Source organism: Moschus berezovskii, chromosome 15, assembly GCF_049115385.1.
Source record: "Moschus berezovskii isolate FMDL1 chromosome 15, NW_MosBer_1.0, whole genome shotgun sequence".
In the NCBI taxonomy this organism is placed as follows: domain Eukaryota; kingdom Metazoa; phylum Chordata; class Mammalia; order Artiodactyla; family Moschidae; genus Moschus; species Moschus berezovskii.
In genome coordinates, this window is record NC_142474.1 from 40,939,283 (window position 1) to 40,960,312 (window position 21,030).

General features: G+C 41.5%; 1 protein-coding gene across 1 annotated transcript; it reads right to left on the minus strand.

Annotated features, from left to right (window-relative positions):
• Window positions 1–250: 250 nt before the first annotated feature.
• On the minus strand, window positions 251–12,620 carry LOC129555459 (aldo-keto reductase family 1 member C3-like). Its single transcript, XM_055424900.2, has 9 exons — window positions 12,508–12,620; window positions 9,832–9,999; window positions 9,442–9,558; window positions 7,934–8,011; window positions 7,393–7,515; window positions 4,965–5,074; window positions 3,934–4,099; window positions 871–953; window positions 251–391 (listed from the first exon to the last, which is right to left on the minus strand). The coding sequence occupies exons 1-9, from the start codon at window positions 12,589–12,591 to the stop codon at window positions 349–351; spliced, it is 972 nt and encodes a 323-aa protein (XP_055280875.1). The 5' UTR covers window positions 12,592–12,620; the 3' UTR covers window positions 251–348.
• Between the last annotated feature and the right edge of the window lie 8,410 nt (window positions 12,621–21,030).

Sequence of the window (21,030 nt, forward strand, 5' to 3'; positions counted from 1 at the left end):
GGGGAATCCCATGGACAGAGGAACCTTGCGGGCTACAGTCCATGGGGTCGCAAGAGTCGGACACGACTGAGTGACTTTCACTTCACTAAACACAGCTGATCAACATTGCCCATCCTGTCCCTTCTCTATCTAAATATTCCGTCATATATATGTATTATTTCAATCATTAGGAAGAAAGAATATTCTTACTTTGAAGTATATGCTGTTTTAAAAAATGTTTATTTTTAAAAGGAAAGGCATGGTTTCAGAAGTTCAGACACTTTATTCAAACTTCTCCTTCAGGCATAACAATTTTCTTCACCACCCTAGAAGTAACAACTTATGGAAGAACCACATGAGAGCTGAGAGTCAATATTCTTCAGTGAATGGATACTCAGGGTGATTGGAACCACTGGAAGACAAAGAGGTGGATTCATGTATGAAATCTGGTGTCATTATACCATAGTTTTAGTTAATATAGTCATTTTCCCCTGACGTAAGTAGAAGTAACAATTAAACATGTTCACTGGTCCCTGAAAGAATAGTGGATGGCAGGCACTGTGCCCTTTGTGTTTCCTGGCTCCCTGGAGAGGGGGTACACCAGGCACAGGGATTAGGGGAACAAAGTAGTGAATTTATTCACCATAATGTCAACTGTGGGAATTTTACTGATGGGCTGTCCTGGTCCCCAATTACATTTCTGTTGATCAAGGATGAAGCCCTGGAGGAAATCTCTGGTTTGAGGTCTGCAGGAAGTATCTGGCTGACTCCTACACTAGAAATCAGGACTGCCTTCCAAGAATTAAGTTTTTTAAAAGCTTAGTTCCCCTGCTCACCTGCCTGTGACAAAAAAAAAAAAAAAAAAGCTGTGTGTGTGAAACAGTCACTTACATTAGTAAATCATAATATCTTATATTTCTGTTGAGGCCATCGATTGCTTTCATGTCATCAGGACTCAGTTCAAAGTCAAACACCTGGAAGGAAGGAACAATCACGTTAACCTCTCCCAGAAGGAGTTGGCCTCCCCCTGGGGACTGGAGGACTTTCCAGCTGGATGGAGACAGGAAGAGGGGACAGGGAAGACGTGTCTATCCTCAGCTTCCAGGAGAACAACCTGGGATCCTCTGATGAGTTCTCACCTTTCCTTCCTACACCTTCTCCTTCTCTGTCCACCTCACAAGCATTATAGCACATCAGTCCCTTATCTTTCTAAGTGAATCACTTGTGGCAGAAAACAAACCAAAATCTGCTTTTTCCAAACACTCTGCTTTAGACACTCCTGATTCGATACTGAACCTGAGCTAACATTGGACTGTTTGCCTTTCCCCAACACGCCCTAAGGGTGAGAGCGTTCAGCTGAAGCAGTGTGGGAAGGAAATTCCACCTTGAAATACTGTTCCGAAATATGAAACTTGCTCATTATCTACTACATCAATGCCTTAGTGGCGAAGATCCCTGTGTTGGGAAAATGTCCTGGAGAAGGAAATGGCAACCCACTCCAGCATTCTTGCCTGGAGAATCGCACAGACAGAGGAGCCTGACAGGATACAATACATGGGGTCACAAAGAGTCAGACACATCTAAAGCAACTAATGCTTTAGTGTAAACAATTATGAATGAAAAGTGTTTAAAACATTAAGGAACAACAAATTATTAAAAATTCACATCACAGTCATGAAAAAAATGGCTCAACTTTCTAAAGAAATACATTTTCCAGAGTGATCAAGTGATTCAATGCAACATGAACATGACTTAATCACATATTCTTTTGTGGAAATCAGTAAAGTGACACTAAATTTTAAATAAAACAACAGCTACTCAAGAACAGTCAGGACATCCTTAAAGACAAATGTACCATTCTGAGAAAGAACACTTATTTTCCATTTCAAAAACACAGAAGAGAAAACTGAAAGTTAAATGGAAGAGAAGGGCCACAAATGTACTTATGGTCACTTATTAAATGACAGAGTTGATAGTGAAAATATATTAAATACATTTAAGTAAATAAACATATAGGCAATCATTTTTATTTCATATTAGAAAATCAGTTTCAGGTGTATTTTCAAATCAAATTTTAATGGAAACAGAAAAACAATTTTTCAAGGGCCCATGCACCTGACCCTAGACATGGCCTGACCTATGACTTGTAATGGAGACTAAAATTTGCAAGAAGAAGTGGTGACTAAATTCTGAGCTGTGACAATGAATTGGATTTTTTCCCACTCCCTAGCTTGAAATCACAGCACTGTCCTGAGATGAAAATCAAGTTAGTTGACCACAGCCTAGCCAAATATATATGAAAAACTACATGGTGAAGTGTGCAGGCTCCTCTGAGAAGAGTTATATCCACCTGCCACAGCAGAACTGCCAAGCTGCTCTGCACTGAACAGCAAAGGCCTGAGGGAGCCCAGCCAAGAGGACAACAGTTAAGCTGGGTGCAGGCAGAATCTCAAACCACAAAATCAAGAGATACATAACTGATCTCTGCATTAAATCTTAAAACTGGGGAGAGTTTTCTGAACACCTATGCCTAAGGGAAGAGTAATGGTCTCTTACACAGAAAACAAATGAGAGACATCACGCAAAAGTGGACAAAGCCTTGAAGAGGAACTTCACAAAGACAGGAACTCAAGAAGGTTAAATATATGAAGATGAAACCTTATTAGTATTTAGGAAAATGCAAAATAAAACCACAATGATTTGGAGATGAAAGATTGCTGCCATAATTTTCATGCCCCAAAATTCACATGTGGATGGTGTTAGAAATGGAGCCATTCAGGGGTGATTAGGTCATGATGGTGGAGCCTTTGTGAATGAGATTTCAACAATATTACAGTCATATAAGAAACTTGGGGGAACTCTGTTGCCCCTCAACCATGTTAAAATACAAGGAGAACTTTATGACTTAGAGGAGGGGCTATTACATGAACGTACAGGCACCCTGACCTCAAACCTCCAGCTTCAGAAATGTGAGAAACAAATTTTAATTGTTTCTAAGACACCAAATTTGAGGCATTTTGTTAACACAGTCCAAATGCTTAAAATAATCACATAATGCAATTTCATCCATTGAGAATGAAGGTCAGAAGACATCATTTGTACATAGTGATAGGGTAAGTTGCAGACCTAGCACTGGAACTAAAATCTCCATTTTCTGTCCAAATTTATTTTCCTGGGCTCCAAAACCACTATAGATCGTGACTGCGGCCATGAAATTAAAAGACCCTTGCTCCTTCTAAGAAAAGCTATGACAAAACTAGACAGCATATTAAAAAGCAGAGATATTCCTTTATCGACAAATGTCCACAGTCAAAGCTGTGCTTTTTCCAGTAGCCATGTATGGATGTGAGAGGTAGACCCTAAAGAAAGCTGAGCGCCAAAGAACTGATGCTTTTGAACTGTGGTGTTGGAGAAGACTCTTGAGAGTCCCTTGGACTGCAAGGAGATCAAGCTAGTCAATTGTAAAGGAAACCAGTCCTGAATATTCATTAGAAGGACTGATGCTGAAGGTGAAGCTCCAATACTTTGGCCACCTGATGCGAAGAAATGACTCATTGGAAAAGACCCTGATGCCGCGAAAGATGGAAGGCAGGAGGAATAGGGGAAGATAGAGGATGAAATGATTGGATGGCATCAACAGCTTGATGGACATGACTTTGAGCAATCTCCAGGAGTTGGTGATGGACAGGGAAGCCTGGCGTGCTGCAGTCCATGCGGTTGAAAAGAGTCAAACGAGACTGAGCGACTGAACAGAACTGAACTCTGCAGCCAAGCCACCTCTCCTGTTGCCACAGTAGGAGGAGAAAACCATCAGGAATACACACAAGGCATTCATGCACAGGGAAGAACAGGTAATTCATCTTGTCTCAAGGAAAGTCTGGACAGACAGACAAAGAATGACCCTCATGAAGGATATTCCTTAGGATGCCCTCTGCCAACAGCCCCACACATCACCTGTAGGTTCTCTTTGATCCGATTCTTGTTGTAACTCTTGGCCAGAACCACAACCCCACGTTGTATCTGGTAGCGAAGGGCAACCAGAGCTGGGGTTTGCTTGTGCTTTTTGGCAATTGCACCGAGAACCGGGTCCTCCAAGAGAAAGGGGTGGTTCTTATTCATCCTGGAAGAAAATTCAGAAAAGCTGAGGAGCTGAGACTAAGTACTCAGTTCGTGAGTAGTTTTCCCAAACAGATCAAGTAGATCAACAGATCTACACCACTGCTTCTCAAAGTGTGGTCCATGGACTAGCATCATCAGTATCACCTGGGATTTTGTTAGAAATACAAATTTCATGGCTTAGCTGAAGAGAAACTAAATCAGCGTCTCAACTGTGTCACGTCCCATTCTGTGTTTACAAAGCTCTGCAGGTGATTCAGATGCGTTATTGACCTGAGACCAGGATTGCTAAAGTTGTGGGTTTTTTCTTTAATTCTCAGAAGTTGTTTTTCTTCTATAATCAAGGGCATGAATGAGAAACAGAAGGGAAAGACCACAGAGTTTTTAAATTTCACTTTCTTAATGTATTGATAAAAAGTAAGTAGTCTCAAAATCAGAGACATTTATTCCCTCATTACTCTTCTTTAGATATTTACAAAAATGGTTCAAGTTTATTTTTTCTATCATAATAGACCTGAGAATTGTATATTATTACACAATTTTAGGCATAAGGTAAGTGACACTTGGAATTTCTATTTTGAAATATGTTATTAGTTAATAATTAAATAAATCATGACATAAGCTTGTGTCTCGGGTTCCAACTAGGGGATTATATATAGATTTTAATGCAGACAACTGTTACTGACGAGTCTATGAGCTACTACAATGTAAGAAAAATGGCAGGGTGATAAGAAGATAGAAGAAAATATTCCATCCGTCCCCTCTCTCCCCTATGCTTATGAGTGTTATCTGAGTACTGTATCTTAAAATATCTCATCGAAAATTGAATTTTAGGGAAACTCCCACTAGTCTTCAATTGGATTCAATACCATTTTTTTATTCGTTGGGATCCTAGAGCACCAAAGGCAACAAGAACAACATCATGTGACTTGCAGAAATCCAACAGTTTACTCTGATTGAGATAAGGGTGACATTCCACCTGTAGAATGTGAACAGAGAAGAGTATCAGATTATTTGAAAAGGGAATATTAATATGACAGAGAAAGAATAAAAGTTTTAAGTGCCTAAAGGAAAGATAAACTGTGGAAAATTCTGAAAGAGATGGAAATACCAAACCACCTGACCTGCCTGTTGAGAAACCTGTATGCAGGTCAGGAAGCAACAGTTAGAACTGGACACAGAACAACAGACTGGTTCCAAATAGGAAAATTAGGAAAAGGAGTACATCATGGCTATATATTGCCACCCTGCTTATTTAACTTATATGCGGAGTACATCATGAGAAATGCTGGGCTGGAGGAAGCACAAGCTGAAATCAAGATTGCCGGGAGAAATATAAATAGCCTCAGATATACAAATGACACAACCTTTATGGCAGAAAGTGAAGAAGAACTAAAAAGCCTCTTGATGAAAGTGAAAGAGGAGAGTGAAAAAGTTGGCTTGAAGCTCAACATTCAGAAAACTAAGATCATGGCATCTTGTCCTACCACTTCATGGGAAGTATATGGGAAAACAGTGGCTGACTTTAATTTTATGGACTCCAAAATCACTGCGGATGCTGATTTCAACCATGAAATTAAAACACACTTACTCCTTGGAAGGAAAGTTATGACCAAGATAGACAGCATCTTAAAAAGCAGAGACATTATTTTGTCAACAAACACCTGTCTAGTCAGTTCAGTTCAGTCACTCAGTCGTGTCCGACTCTCCGCGACCCCATGAATCACAGCACGCCAGGCCTCCCTGTCCATCACTGACTCCCGGAGTTCACTCAAACTCATGTCCAGAGAGTCGGCGATGCCATCCAGCCATCTCATTCTCTGTTGTCCCCTTCTCCTCCCGCCCCCAACCTTTCCCAGCATCAGAGTCTTTTCCAGTGAGTCAACTCGTCGCATGAGGTGGCCAAAGTATTGCAGTTTCAGCTTTAGCATCAGTCTTTCCAATGAACACCCAGGATTGATCTCCTTTAGAATGGACTGGTTGGATCTCCTTGCAGTACAAGGAACTCTCGAGAGTCTTCTCCAACACCACAGTTCAAAAGCATCAATTCTTTGTCGATCAGCTTTCTTCACAGTCCAACTCTCACATCCATATATGACCACGGGAAAAACCATATCCTTGACTAGACAAGACTATGGCTATTCCAGTGGTCATGTATGGATGTGAGAGTTGGACTATAAAGAAATCTGAGTTCCAAAGAATTGATGCTTTTGAACTGTGGTGTTGGAGAAGACTCTTGAGAGTCTCTCGGACTGCAAGGAGATCCAACCAGTCCATCCTAAAGGAGATCAGTCCTGGGTGTTCATTGGTAGGACTGATGTTGAAGGTGAAACTCCAAAACTTTGGCCACATGATGTGAAGAGCTGAGTCATTGTAAAAGGCCCTGATGCTGGGAAAGATTGAGGAAAAGAGGAGAAGTGGACGACAGAGGATGACATGGTTGGACGGCATCACTGACTCAATGGACAAAGGTTTGGGTGGACTCCCGGAGTTGGTGATGGACAGGGAGGCCTGGCATGCTGTGGTTCATGGGGTCACAAAAAGTCAGACATAACTGAGTGAATGAACTGAACTGAACTGAAAGGAAAGCTTGCAACATTAAATATAAACTGGAAATATCAACATCTAGAGAGAAACAGAGAAAGTGTGTTTATACAGTTAATTTTATGACAGACCATGGATGGGAGAACCAGTCCAAGACTGAGTAATCAAATGGTGTACTCTACATTTGAGTAGATGTTCCCGGGTAAATGTTTTATTTTGTGTTAGCATCATCACAAGCCTTTAACTTCACCCTCTAAACTGGATGACTTTCATCATCTCCAGCACATTTTTCTGTTCTGTCCTCCCTGTTGAGACTCATAAATGCTGAGACAAGAAGACTAAGGATTCAGCCATCAGAACCCCACACAAACCCTTACCACCCATCTCAGCTGATTTGTTACTTTATTAATTTACTTCTCATTCTATGTTTTCATGGCTTCCTTCCTATACACAGTTCATTTCAGGGCACTTTCCCATCCAATCTTGTCATCCTTTAATCTCAGGGAAACATCTCCTACCTCTAGTTCTAGGTTCTACCTACAATTCAGCAGGATGTCCTCCCACCTTTTCCATCCAGACTACACAGAGATACTATTTTGGATTCTATTTACACCATCCAGATAGAGACTCTGTTCTTTAGAGTCCTCTGTCCACAAAGGATGGATGAACAGGAGAGGAGGAAAGACACATGTCTGGCTCCAGTGCAAGAAGGAGGATCTGAAGAGCAGGAGGGAGAGGAGCTGAGTTGCTCACCTGGTTGCAGACGGGCTTATACTTGAGCCCCGGCTTGTTTAGGATCCTCTCCAGCTGCTTGTGGTTGAAGTTGGACACCCCAATGGACTTAGTCAGCCCTGCCTCCTTACACATTTCCAGGGCCTGGGAGGGAGGGGTGGTGAGCAGTCACTTGGAATGGGCAATAGAACAAGAATAAATGCTGAAAAAAATCAATAAACTTGGTCACGTTCAAGAATTAGCATTGAGTATCAGCAGGAAACAAATGGAAGAAAGTCAACACATAAATTGAAGAATTACCATTTCCTCCATTAAAAAAACCCAAAGAAGACATATCACATGGAAGGAAAAATGCATTGTCTTCATTGTCCAAAATTCTCCAATTCGTTCCTCTATGTAAACATTTCAGCAATGGTTTCCTCCCCACAACCTCAGCATCCCAGCCCTCAGATTCATGAACTGCTGAGTCTGATGGTCCACAGCCCATTCTCACAGGTGGAAGAAATGAAGGAAGTTCCCCCTCACCTGGTTTCTCCTCTAGCTCTCTCCTCCCTGGACTCACCTCCCATGTGTGACAGAGATCCACCGAGTCAGCTGCCAGTTTTCCATTTTGATCTTTTGGAAGTAATGCCTCCCCTGGCTGGAACAGAAGCAGGAATATTAGAGATGTGACAAAATAATTTCTCCACATTTAGCCAGGCTGCAAGGCACTTGAAATTAAATCCCATGAGGTAGGTACATACTAATATTTGCAAGGTGAATTGTGTATGGAGTTGTAAGCAATTTCTATAGGAGGGAGGCTTATTCTATTGTCTTACACTTATTATATATTTCAAAAAATACAATTTTTCTATGTCCTAAAGAAAGGGACTTCCAGTGATTTCTGTGAATTTTGTCTGTTTCCTGTACTTGCCTGTCTTGAAATATCTCTGGTCTGAGAAGGGCAGTAAGTTCCATGCCATAATTTCCAGAATAAAAATTGCAAGCTACACCTGGTCTAGATAATCAGATTTCCTTTTCCCTTCGAGTATCAGATGCCCTAGAGCAGGCATGTAAACCAGCAAGGCTCTCGTTAGGCTGATATGGGATGTGGAAGATCCAGACATGCTCTCAAATATTCATGACCCTGAGACATGAAATGCCCCCAAAATCATATTTGCCACCAATGAAAATTTTCAGTAAAAATATAGTAATGCCATGATAAGGGACAGAAAAAGGAGACTTTTCTGAAAAGTCCTGCAAATCCTCAAATTTCTCTGTGTCTGAGACTTGCAGTCTACTTAGTCCACTTAGCTATTTTGCATTAGATGGCTTGAGTTAATTTCTGCAACTTGAAATCAAGAGTTCAAAGCAAACCATTCTTTCTTTTTAATTTCTTTTTTAATTGGAGGATCATTGCTTTACAGAATTGTGTTGTTTTCTGTCAAGCCTCAGCATGAATCAGCCATAGGTAAACATATATCTCCTCCCTTTTGAACCTCCTTCATATCTCCCTCCAAATCCCACCCCTCTAGGTTGATACAGTGCCCCTATTTGAGTTCTAAGTGAAACATTCTTAATGACTAAGTGCAGTCTACAAATCTCATTGTAAAGTCGGGCAGGACTGTAGACAATGTCTCCCAATTCCCTATAAAAGTACAAGGTTTAGACTCACCCAAGAGGGAACACCATCAATTCTGTTCAACTTAAAAGGATGAAAGAAAATATAAACTCGTCATGTTCAATGTAAAGCAGTGTCATGCTCACCATGGCTTCACCAACTCTTGGTTCATGAAATCCCCAGACACTCAGGAGTCATAACCAGGACTGTGTGAAGAACTCACCTATTTCTACTTCCTCAAGTTTTTCAAGCAAAGATTCTCAGAATATTAACTCCTTTGTCTTGGAGGCATGTAACAGATTCAAAGAAACTCAATAAATAGATGACCACAAATGATTATTTGGGGGATTCTACTCTAGCATAATCATCCCTTCAATCTACTAAGAAAAATCTTACTTCAACCATCCATGCAAGTTGACGCACATTCTAACACAGCATATAACATTGATGTGATCACATGTACTTCCAACCTTTGCAGACAGTGGACAATGAATAATATAGAGATCGACATAGTCCAGTTGAAGATTTTTCAGTGACTTTTCCAAGGCTGGTCTAACCAACTCTGGTCGAAGGAAAGTGCACCAAAGCTGAAAATATTAGAGAGTAGAAATTTTATTAATAATAATTTAGGAAATTTTCTTTTGGTCTTACCATGTGGCTTGTGGGATATAACTTCCTTGACCAATGATGGTAATGTGCCAGCTCTTAACCACTGAACACCAAGGATTTCTAATACCTTAAAAATATACCAAGAAATATGGTTCACCAATAAACTCTTCACCAAACAAATGATCTTATTATATATTAGTCACCTGGGCACATTCACAAGCTCACATATTCACACACACAACACACAATACCTTTGAAGTGTAGAATATGTCTTCTCTCTTCACAGTGCCATCTGCAATCTTGCTTCGAATGGCCTGGCCAACGTACTCTTCATTTTGATACACATAAGCACAGTCAATATGGCGGAACCCAACCTCTATGGCGAATTTGGTGACTTCCAGAGCTTCACTCTTAGGAACCTACATAAGAACAAAGACAGAATTTGAACATCCATATGATTAAGAGATTGCTAGCAAACGCTTTGATCTTCCAAAGAATCAACTTTTCTTCATAATTTGATTAGATCTGTATGTGTGCTGCTAAACCCTGGACAGTTTCCCTGAGCATTCCTGGTCAGATTTTAAATATATACCCAGTAACCCTTACATCCCTAATGATCCGTGGTCGGTCACAGCCATCAGAGGACCTTAAGCCCACCTCCAGTTTCAGTGGACCCAAAGGATTCAGCATAATGTTGTAGTCATGAATAAGATTTATACTCTAAGATACTTGTAGCAAAATCAACAAAGGTATAAGGTATACAGTAAAGACAATAAACTACAGGAGATAGTGAGAGACAGGGAGCCTGGCCTGTTGTAATCCATAGGATCACAAAGAGGTAGACATGACTCTAGCATCAAGAAGCAAGGTGATTCGACGAGGGTGGGGTGACTTGGAAGAATGGCATTGAAACATGTATATTATCATATGTGAAACGAATCGCTAGTCCAAGTTCGATGCATGATATAAGATGCTCGGGGCTGGTGTACTGGAATGAACCAGAGAGATGGGATGGGGAGGGAGGTGGGAGGGGGGTTCAAGATGGGGAACATATGTACACCCGGGGCAGACTCATGTCAATGTATGGCAAAACCAATACAGTACTGTAATTAGCCTCGAATTAAAATAAATAAATTTTTAAAAAGTAAAGGAAAAAGAAGTAAGGTGAAAGCTTCTAAGAATGCTATCTACCAGTGAAGATATGTGGAATACACCAAATATAAACTGTATCTATTCAAGATGTACAAAGTGATGTTCTCATATAAGGATCCAATGTTGATGATCACCAAAATCAAGCTAGTTAGCAGATCCCTCATTTCACTTACTTTACTTTAGGGGGTTTGCAAGAAAACTTAAGATCTAGTCTCTACAAAATTTCAGGGTATCACCCATTCTTTATAACTATAGTCACGGTGCTTTCATCAGGTCACCAACTTACTCATCTTATCACTGCAGGTCTACACTGTTGACAAACATCTTTCCAATTTTCGCAGATTTGTCTCCACTTCTGGTCTTCATTTCTCTACTCTCTTTTTCTATAAGTTCCACTATTTTAGATTCCACCTACAAAGAGACTTCCTTGGTGGCTCAGGCGGTAAAGCATCTGCCTACAATAAGGGAGACCAAGGTGTGATCCCTAGGTCAAGAAGATCTCTTGGAGAAGGAAATGGCAACCCACTCCAGTGTTCTTGCCTGGAAAATCCCATGGACAGACTAGCCTGGTAGGCTACCATCCATGAGGTAGCAAAGAGTCGGACACGACTGAGCAACTTCACTTGCACTTTTCACAAAGACATCATGTAGTATTTGTATTTTTATTTCTGGCTTACTTCAATTAGCTAGTGTTCTCCCAGTTCACCTGTGTGGTTTCAAATGGCAGGATTAACTTTGTTTTAAAAGCTAATAATTCATTTTTTTATGTGTCAGAATCTTTTCTATTTCAAGGAGGTAGAGAATTGGTGTAAAACTCTCTGTTGGATTCAGTCCTGGTCTTTCTTAAACACTTGGGCATTCAGGGATGTACTGAGGAATGGACCAGTGAGCTTCAGTACTAGCCTGGACACTTTCAGCCCCCCACCCTACTTTGCACTACAAAGTCCTGTCTTCTCTTACCAAAATGCCTCTGAATATTTCCTTCTATTCTCCAAATGACAAAGGTGAGATGGAAAGTTTCAGGATGAGAACTTGAAACAACTACATTCTCTAAAGACAAGATGGACAGCAAACTTTCTGACTTTAGGTCTAGAGACTTGTCCACTAGTCCCTTTTCTGTCTAAGCACTGAAAAACAATTAATAAAAAGACATTACAATACCCGAGGATACATTGTACACCCTGGCCTTTAAGATGGTAGCTTAACCCCTCAAATGACACTATATTTTCCATTAGAAGAAGTTTCCAAGGAGCAACCGAAGTACAAAGCAAAACACAGCTGGAGTGTCTTGCCTGGCACCTACCAGGCAACCCACGGTAGAAAAGCAATTCCCTCCCCTTAGTTCCTATTCACCTCATCCTTAGGACCTTCCACCTCAAATACTTCTCTGGGTCACATCTTTTTTGAAGGAGGTAAGAGTTCTGGAATTAATGAAATAAACAGAGAAACCCAGCCATTGCAATCACCCTCAAAGCAAAGCAGTGGACCGTCAGTGATCTTGACAGCTGATTCTCACCTCTTCTGCCAAACTGGGAAAAAGACAGAAACTGGGGGTGGGGAGAGGGGGCACCAACAGTAATCTGCAGGTGAGCACAGCCTCAGACCTTGATGCAGAGTGAAGACTGGATGCTCTCTCCCCTTTCACAGGACATGGTTCTAGCCTGGTTAGTGGCTAGAGAAGCTAGCCAGGAGCTCTGTACTTGACAACCCAAGTCCCTTCCACTCTTCTTACATCCACTACTATTTATATCTTAACCCCAAACCACCTCTGTTACCTCTTTAGCTTCAGAGCTGCCAAATCCAAGGACAGGAATGAAGTGGCCATCGTTAAGCTTAACTCTCTGGCCTTTGGGATCCATTGCCTGTTTCACCTCTGAATAAGCAGAGTGATCTTTTCTTCTGCCTCCACAGGTTATAAATAACAGGAAGTCAACGCCCCAGCTGACTGTCCAATGTTAGCAGATACATTGGAGGAGGAGAGGATTAAACCAGTGCCCATAGAGTAAGAAGAGAAATGAAGCCAGTTACATTGGTAGTTTTTTTTTTTTTTATCAGAATAACTTCAGTTATATAATGATGAAATGTGCCAAACAATTATTGACCAAATGTTACACAGAAACGTCCACATACCAGTCACTTCACTTTTCTAATTATAATGCCCACTTTTGATCAAACATCAGTTGAAACAACTGTTTCATAGTACAGAAAGGCACACTAATTACACAATTAAAAAGTGCTGATTAATAAGCATTTTCCAAAATGTAATCTCTTAAGAGAGAATCAAAATGTGAAACAAACCAATTTGCCTTTTTAAATTTTCCAACAGCAAAATTATTTTGCTTTACACACCCTTGGTGGTAAAGGTATAGTCAGTAAGTCATGTCTGACTCTTTTAGAACCCCATGGACTGTACCTCACCAGGCTCCACAGTTCATGGAATTACCGGGCTAGAGTACTGGAGTGGGTTGCCATTTCCTACACCACACTATCTTCCTGATCCAGGGATCGAACCCAACTCACTTGTATCATTTACATTGGCAAGCGATTTCTTACCACTGGGCCACCTGAGAAGCCCTTACAGACCTAACTAGGGTGAAATTCTAAAAAGGATACCATATATATGCATTAGTATACTGTATTGGTGTTTTTCCTTCTGGCTTACTTCACTCTGTATAATAGGCTTCAGATTCATCCACCTCATTAGTACTGATTCAAATGTATTATTTTTAATTGCTGAGTAATACTCCATTGTGTATATGTAGCACAGCTTTCTTATCCATTTGTCTGCAGATGGACTTCTAGGTTGCTTAAAAGACACACAGATGTATAGAACAGTCTTCTGGACTCTGTTGGAGAGGACGAGGGTGGGATGATTTGGGAGAATGGCATTGAAACATGTATATTATCATATGTGAAACGAATCGCCAGTCCAGGTTCGATGCATGATACAGGATGCTCTGGGCTGGTGTACTGGGATGAACCAGAGAGATGGGATGGGGAGGGAGGTGGGAGGGGGGTTCAAGATGGGGAACACATGTACACCCAGGACAGATTCATGTCAATGTATGGAAAAACCAATACAATAATGTAAAGAAAAAAGAAAAAAAAAAGATACCAAAGCCAGACATTTTGGCAAAGTGTTTATTAGCGTTAATCATTAACAATCTTTGGATACCATGTGCAGGTTCAAACTGGCTCTTGAGTGTTTATACCATGTATTAAGTTACACAACTTTTTAGAGTACTTTTATAATGCACCCAATACATATTTTACACAGTTTGTTATAGTGCTAAACATTATTCATAAAAGAAAAACCTATAAACAACTGAAATTGCAACAAATTTGGGAAGAGTAAGGGAAATCATGATGCACTGGTACAAGTGGATGTTGTGAAAGAGAATTCAATTGAACACATAGAGTGATGTCAGCAAAATGTTGAGCGAGGAGGAGTGAAGTCTCCCTTGAAAAGGGAAGTATGGAAAGAGAAAGCAGCTGAAAAATGTCGTAGGTGTACTGGGAAACAGTCAAAAAAACATCAACAGCAACGAAGTGAACTCACAACTAGGGATGATCCAAAAGACTGGAAAGATATTTCTGTATGTTTTTACTCAAACTCTCCTCTCCCCTGACTTGAACAGAGACATCTTGATCTGTAAAGGGAGGGAGCTCAGCACCCTGCTACCTCCCTCAAAGAAGACTCATCGCAGAAATCCTTATGCAATATTCTCCCCTTCTTGGAGCTTGCCTGGAACTGGTGTCCATTTCACTTAACTCTGAGCTTGAACTTAAGAGCAGCTGGAGTGGCTCCTTACAGTTGTGAGAGGACTAGATATATATGGGGCCAGGGCCAGGGAGTAAGGGTAGAGACACACACAAGACCATGTAAAGCCCTGATAGAATTGGGGTGTGGATTTGTGGGATAGTAAGGCATACGCACTGGTCATAGCAAACACTCTCTTCCAACAACACAAGAGAAAACTTTACACATGGACATCACCAGATGGTCAACACTGAAATCAGATTGATTATATTCTTTGTAGCAAAGATGGAGAAGCTCTATACAGTTAGCAAAAACAAGACCAGGAGCTGACTGTGGCTCAGATCATGAACTCCTTATTGCCAAATTCAGACTTAAATTGAAGAAAGTAGGGAAAAGCACTAGACCATTCAGATATGACCTCAATCAAATCCCTTAATATTATACAGTGAAAGTGAGAAATAGATTTAAGGGATTAGATCTGATAGATAGAGTGCCTGATGAACTATGGATGGAGGCTCGTGACATTGTACAGGAGACAGGGATCAAGACCATCCCCATGGAAAATAAATGCAAAAAACAAAATGGCTGTCTGAGGAGGCCTTAAAAATAGCTGTGAAAAGAAGAGAAGTGAAAAGCAAAGGAGAAAAGGAAAGATATAAGCATCTGAATGCAGAGTTCCAAAGAATAGCAAGAAGAGATAAGAAAGCCTTCTTCAGTGATCAGTGAAAAGAAATAGAGGAAAACAACAGAATAGGAAAGACAAGAGGTCTCTTCAAGAAAATAAGAGATATCAAGGGAACATTTCATGCAAAGATGAGCTCGATAAAGGACAGAAATAGTATGGACCTAACAGAAGCAGAAGACATTAAGAGGTGGCAAGAATACACAGAAGAACTGTACAAAAAAGATCTTCATGACCAAGATAATCACGATGACGTGATCAGTCACCTAGAGCCAATGTGAAGTCAAGTGGGCCTTAGAAAGCATCACTACGAACAAAGCTAGTGGAGGTGATGGAATTCCAGTTGAGCTATTTCAAATCTTGAAAGATGATGCTGTGAAAGTGCTGCACTCATATGCCAGAAAATTTGGAAAACTCAGCAGTGGCCACAGGACTGGAAAACGGCAGTCTTCATTCCAATCCCAAAGAAAGGCAATGCCAAAGAATATTCAAACTACCACACAATTGAACTCACCTCACACGCTAGTAAAGTCATGCTCAAAATTCCCCAAGCCAGGCTTCACTAATATGTGAACCGTGAACTCCCAGATGTTCAAGCAGGTTTTAGAAAAGGCAGAGGAACCAGAGATCAAATTGCCAACATCCGCTGGATCATGGAGAAAGCAAGAGAGTTCCAGAAAAACATCCATTTCTGCTTCATTGACTATGCCAAAACCTTTGACTGTGTGGATCCCAATAAACTGTGGAACATTCTGAAAGAGATGGGAATACCAGACCACCTGACCTGCCTCTTGAGAAACCTGTATGCAGGTCAGGAAGCAACAGTCAGAACTGGACATGGAAAAACATGGACTCCTTTTCCAAACTAGAAAAGGAGTACGTCAAGGCTGTATATTGTCACCCTGCTTATTTAACTTATATGTAGAGTACATCATGAGGAACGCTGGGCTGGAAAAGCAGAAGCTGGAATCAAGATTGCTGGGAGAAATATCAATAACCTCAGATATGCAGATGACACCACCCTTATGGGAGAAAACGAAAAGGAACGCAAAAGCCTCTTGATGAAACTGAAACAGGAGAGTGAAAAGGTTGGCTTGAAGCTCAACATTCAGAAAACGAAGATCACTTCATCTGGTCCCATCACTTCATGGGAAATAGATGGGGAAACTAGAAACAGTGACAGACTTTATTTTGGGGGGCTCCAAAATCAGTGAAGATCCTGATTGTAGCCATGAAATTAAAAGACGCTTACTCCTTGGAAGGAAAGTTATGACAAACCTAGACAGCATATTAAATAGCAGAGACATTACTGCCAATAAACGTCCGTCTAGTCAAGGCTATGGTTTTTCCAGTTGTCATGTATGGATGTGAGAGTTGAACTGTGAAGAAAGCTGAGCACCGAAGAATTGATGCTTTTGAACTGTGGTGCTGGAGAAGACTCTTGAGAGTCCTTTGGACTACAAGGAGATCCAACCAGTCCATTCTAAAGGAGATCAATACAGGGTGTTCATTGCAAGGACTGATGCTAAAGCTGAAACTCCAATACTTTGGCCACCTCATGTGAAGAATTGACTCACTGGAAAAGATTCTGATGCTGGGAGGGAGGGGGGCAGGAGGAGAAGGGGATGACAGAGAATGAGATAGCTGGATGGCATCACCGACTCAATGGACATGAGGTTGAGTGAACTCCAGGAGTTGGTGATAGACAGGGAGGCATGGTGTGCTGTGATTCATGGGATATCAAAGAGTCGGACACGACTGAGCGACTGAACTGAACTGAACGGAGTTGAACTGGGGTGTGGATTTGGGTCGGGGGCGAACATAGAGCATTCAAAAACAGTCATAAATACACCAGAATCAGAAATCCACCCATGGGCCAGGCAAGATGCTGACTCAGAAATGAACTGAGACCCCTGAGTTTTCCTGTTGGGCTAAAACCAGGACCAAGAGCATACCAAGCAAACGAATGAAGGAAAATCATTACAAGGAACAAATCTACCAAGAGTACTTGCCTTGTTTGTTAAACAAGTTGTTTAAAGTACCCAACTATGAACACCTTCACAAAGGAACACACACAGGAACACAGGCACACATGGATGGGGCAGGGCAACCATCAGAGAGGGGCCAGAGGAGCAGGGTCTGGAGCTCTGACAAGTTGCCAGGATTGCACCACATGCACAGCCATCCATGCCTGGGGCTGCTCCAGCACGCCTTCCTCCAGCTCTGCTTCTCTCTGGGACAAAGGTGCCAGTGTCAGGGATGGGGAGGGGGGTGCACACTTACAAGGTGTGGAACTAAGTTGAGGCCAACCTTCATGGCTTCTGCTCCAGCCGCTTGGGACCTGCCTGGCCCAGTAGGGTTGGGACAGTCAGTGAGCACAGGATAAGCCTTTGCTCACACTGGGCTCTGGTTCTTGCCTCCCCCACCTCCTCCCCTCGAGGCGACAGTTGTCAGCATGCACTAGGAAGGGGTGACCCGGCCCACCTCAGCTCCAGCTCTGCCCCTAAGCCTAGGGGCACACAGATTGCACAAGGACGCATCCACACAAGGACACCCCTGCAAGAACAGAGCAGGAAACTTTTTCACCTAATTTCATAGAGACAGAGAAAGTAAAGCAAAATGAGAAGACAGAGGAATTTGTCTCAAATGAAACAATATGAAAAAACTCTGAAAAAAATCCACTAAAGAGATAGAGGTGAATAATTTACCAAAAGAATTCATTTACCAGAATTCAGAATAGTAATTAAGAATGCTTCTCTAACTAGGGAATAGAACATAAAAACATTCACATGATAGGGGTTCCAGAAGGAGAAGAGAAAGGAAAAGGGGTGCAAAATGTATGTGGTGAAATTATGGGTAAAAACTTTCTGAACCTGGGACTTCCCTAGTGGTCCAGTTGTGAGAACTCTGTGCTTCCACTGCACGGGCACAAGTTCTGAACCTGCTCAGGGAACTACTTAGAAAAGGTGATTAAAACCATGAGACAGGGGATGTTCCTGGATTACCTGGGTCACCCTAGTGTAATCACAAAGTCCTGGGACCTGGGAGGGCTGTAGTCGAAGAGAAGATGGGAAGATATGAGCATTAGAAAAGAGACTCCAAGATGTGATGTGCTGTCTCTGAAGATGGCAGAACACACTACAAGACAAAAAATGAGGTGCTCAGTTGTGCCCAACTCTTTGCCACCCTATGGACCGCAGCACACAAGGCTCCTCTCCTTAACTATTTCCCAGAGTTTGCCCAAATTCATTTCCATTGAGTCAATGATGTCCTCCAACCATCTCGTCTTCTGTCAACCCTTTTCCTCCTGCCTTCAATCTTGCCCCAAATCAGGGTCTTCTCTAATGAGTCAGCTCTCACATCTGGTGGCCAAATATTGGAGCTTCAGGTTCAGCATCAGTCCTTTCAATAAATATCAGGGTTGGAACTAGGATTTCCTTTAGGGTTGACTGGTTTGATCTTCTTTCAGCCCGAGGGACTCCCCGGGGTCTTCTCCAGCACCACAGTTCAAAAGCATCAATTCTTTGGTGCTCAGCTTTCTTTATGGTCCTACATTCACATCCATACATGACTACAGGAAAAGCCATAGCTTTGACTCTATGGGACTTTGTCAGAAAAGTGATGTCTTTGCTTTTTAATATGCTGTCTAGGCTTCCTATAGCTTTTCTTCCAAGGGGAAAGTGTCTTTAATTTCATGGCTGTGGTCACAGTCTACATTGATTTTTTGCCCAAGAATATGAAGTCTGTCACTGTTTTCAATTTTCCCCTGTCTATTTCACATAAGCTTATGGGACCAGATGCCATAGTATGAGTTTTTGAATGTTGAGCTTTAAGCCAACTTTTTCACTCTCCCCCTTCACCTTCATCAAGAGGCTCTTTAGTTCCTCCTCACTTTCTGCCAGAAGGATAGTGTCACCTGCATATCTGAGGTTATTGATATTTCTCCTGACAATCTTGATTCCAGCTCGTGATTCATCCAGTCCTGCATTTCACGTGATGTACTCTGCATATAAGTTAAATAAGCAGGATACAATAATATACAGACTTTACATACTTCTTTCCCAATTTTGAAGTAGCCCATTGTTCCATATCCAATTCTAACTGTTGCTTCTTGGCCTGCATTCAGGTTTCTCAGGAGGCTGGTAAGGTGGTCTGGTATTCCCATCTCTAAGAATTTTCCACAGTTTGTTGTGATCCAAACAGTCAAAGGCTTTAGCATAGTCTGTGAGGAGGAGTGGATATTTTTCTGGAATTCTCTTGCTTTTTTTTATGATCCCACAGATGCTGGCAATTTGATCTCTGGGCATCTGCCTTTTCTAAATCCAGCTTGTACATTTGGAAGACTTTGGCTCACATACTGTTGAAGTCCAGCTTGAAGGATTTGAGCATTAATTTGCTAGCATGTGAAAAGAGTGCAATTTGCAGTAGTTTGAACATTCTTTGCAATTGCCCTTCTTTGGGATTGAAATGAAAACTGACATTTTCTACAGTTTCTAAATTTGCTGGTGAATTGAGTGCAACACTTTAATGGCATCATCTTTTAGGATGTAAAATAGTTCAACTTGGAATCCATCATCTCCACTACCTTTGTTCATAGTAATGCTTCCTAAGGCCCACTTGATTTCACACTCCAGGATGTCTGGCTGGAGGTAAGCGACTACACCATAGTGGTTATCTGGATCATTAAGACATTTGTGGTAAATTCTTCTGTGTATTCTAGGCATCTGTTCTTAAACTATTCTGCTTCTTTTAGGTCCATACTGTTTCTTCTCTTTACTGTGCCCATTTTGCATGAAAATTTCCCTTGGTGTCTCTAATTTTCTGAAGAGATATCTAGTGTCTCTCATTCTATTGTTTCAATCTATCTCTCTGCATTGTTCACTTATGAAGGTGTTCTTATTTCTCTTTGCTAGTCTTCAGAACTCTGCATTCAGTTGCCTATATATTTCCCTTTCTATTTTCCTTTTCACTTCGCTTCTTTTCTCAGGATTTGTAAGGCCTTCTCAGACAACCATTTGTCTTCTAGCATTTCTTTTTCTTGGGGATAGTTTCAGTCACTGCCTACTGTACAATGTTATGAAACTCCATCCACAGTTCTTCAGGCACTCTGGATCAGATCTAATCTCTTGATTCTACGTGTCACTTCCACTGTATAACCATGAGGTATTTGATTTAGGTCATACCTGAATGGCCTTCACAACAATCTGTGGAAAATTCTTCAAGAGATGGGAATACCAGACCACCTGACCAACCTTGCTGAAAAGTCTGTATGCAGGTCAAGAAGCAACAGTTAGAACTGGACATGGAACAACAGACTGGTTCCAAATCAGGAAAAGAGAACATCAATGTTGTATATCATCACCCTGCTTATTTAACTTATACGCAGAGTATATCATGAAAAATACTGGGCTGGGTGAAGCACAAGCTGAAATCAAGATTGCTGGGAGAAATATCAATAACCTCAGATATGCAGATGACACAGCCATTATGGCAGAAAGCGAAGAAGAACTAAAAAGCCTCTTGATGAAAGCGAAAGAAGAGAGTGGAAATGTTGGTTTAAAGCTCAACATTGAGAAAACTAAGATCATGGCATCTGGTCCCATTGCTGAAGCTGCTGCTAAGTCACTTCAGTCGTGTCCGACTCTGTGTGACCCCATAGACAGAAGCCCACCAGGCTCCCCCTTCCCTGGGATTATCCAGGCAAGAACACTGGAGTGGGTTGCCATTTCCTTCTCCAATTCATGAAAGAGAAAAGTGAAAGTAAAGTCGCTCAGTCGTGTCTGATCCTTAGCGACCCCACAGACTGCAGCCCACCAGGCTCCTCCATCCATGGGATTTTCTAGGCAAGAGTACTGG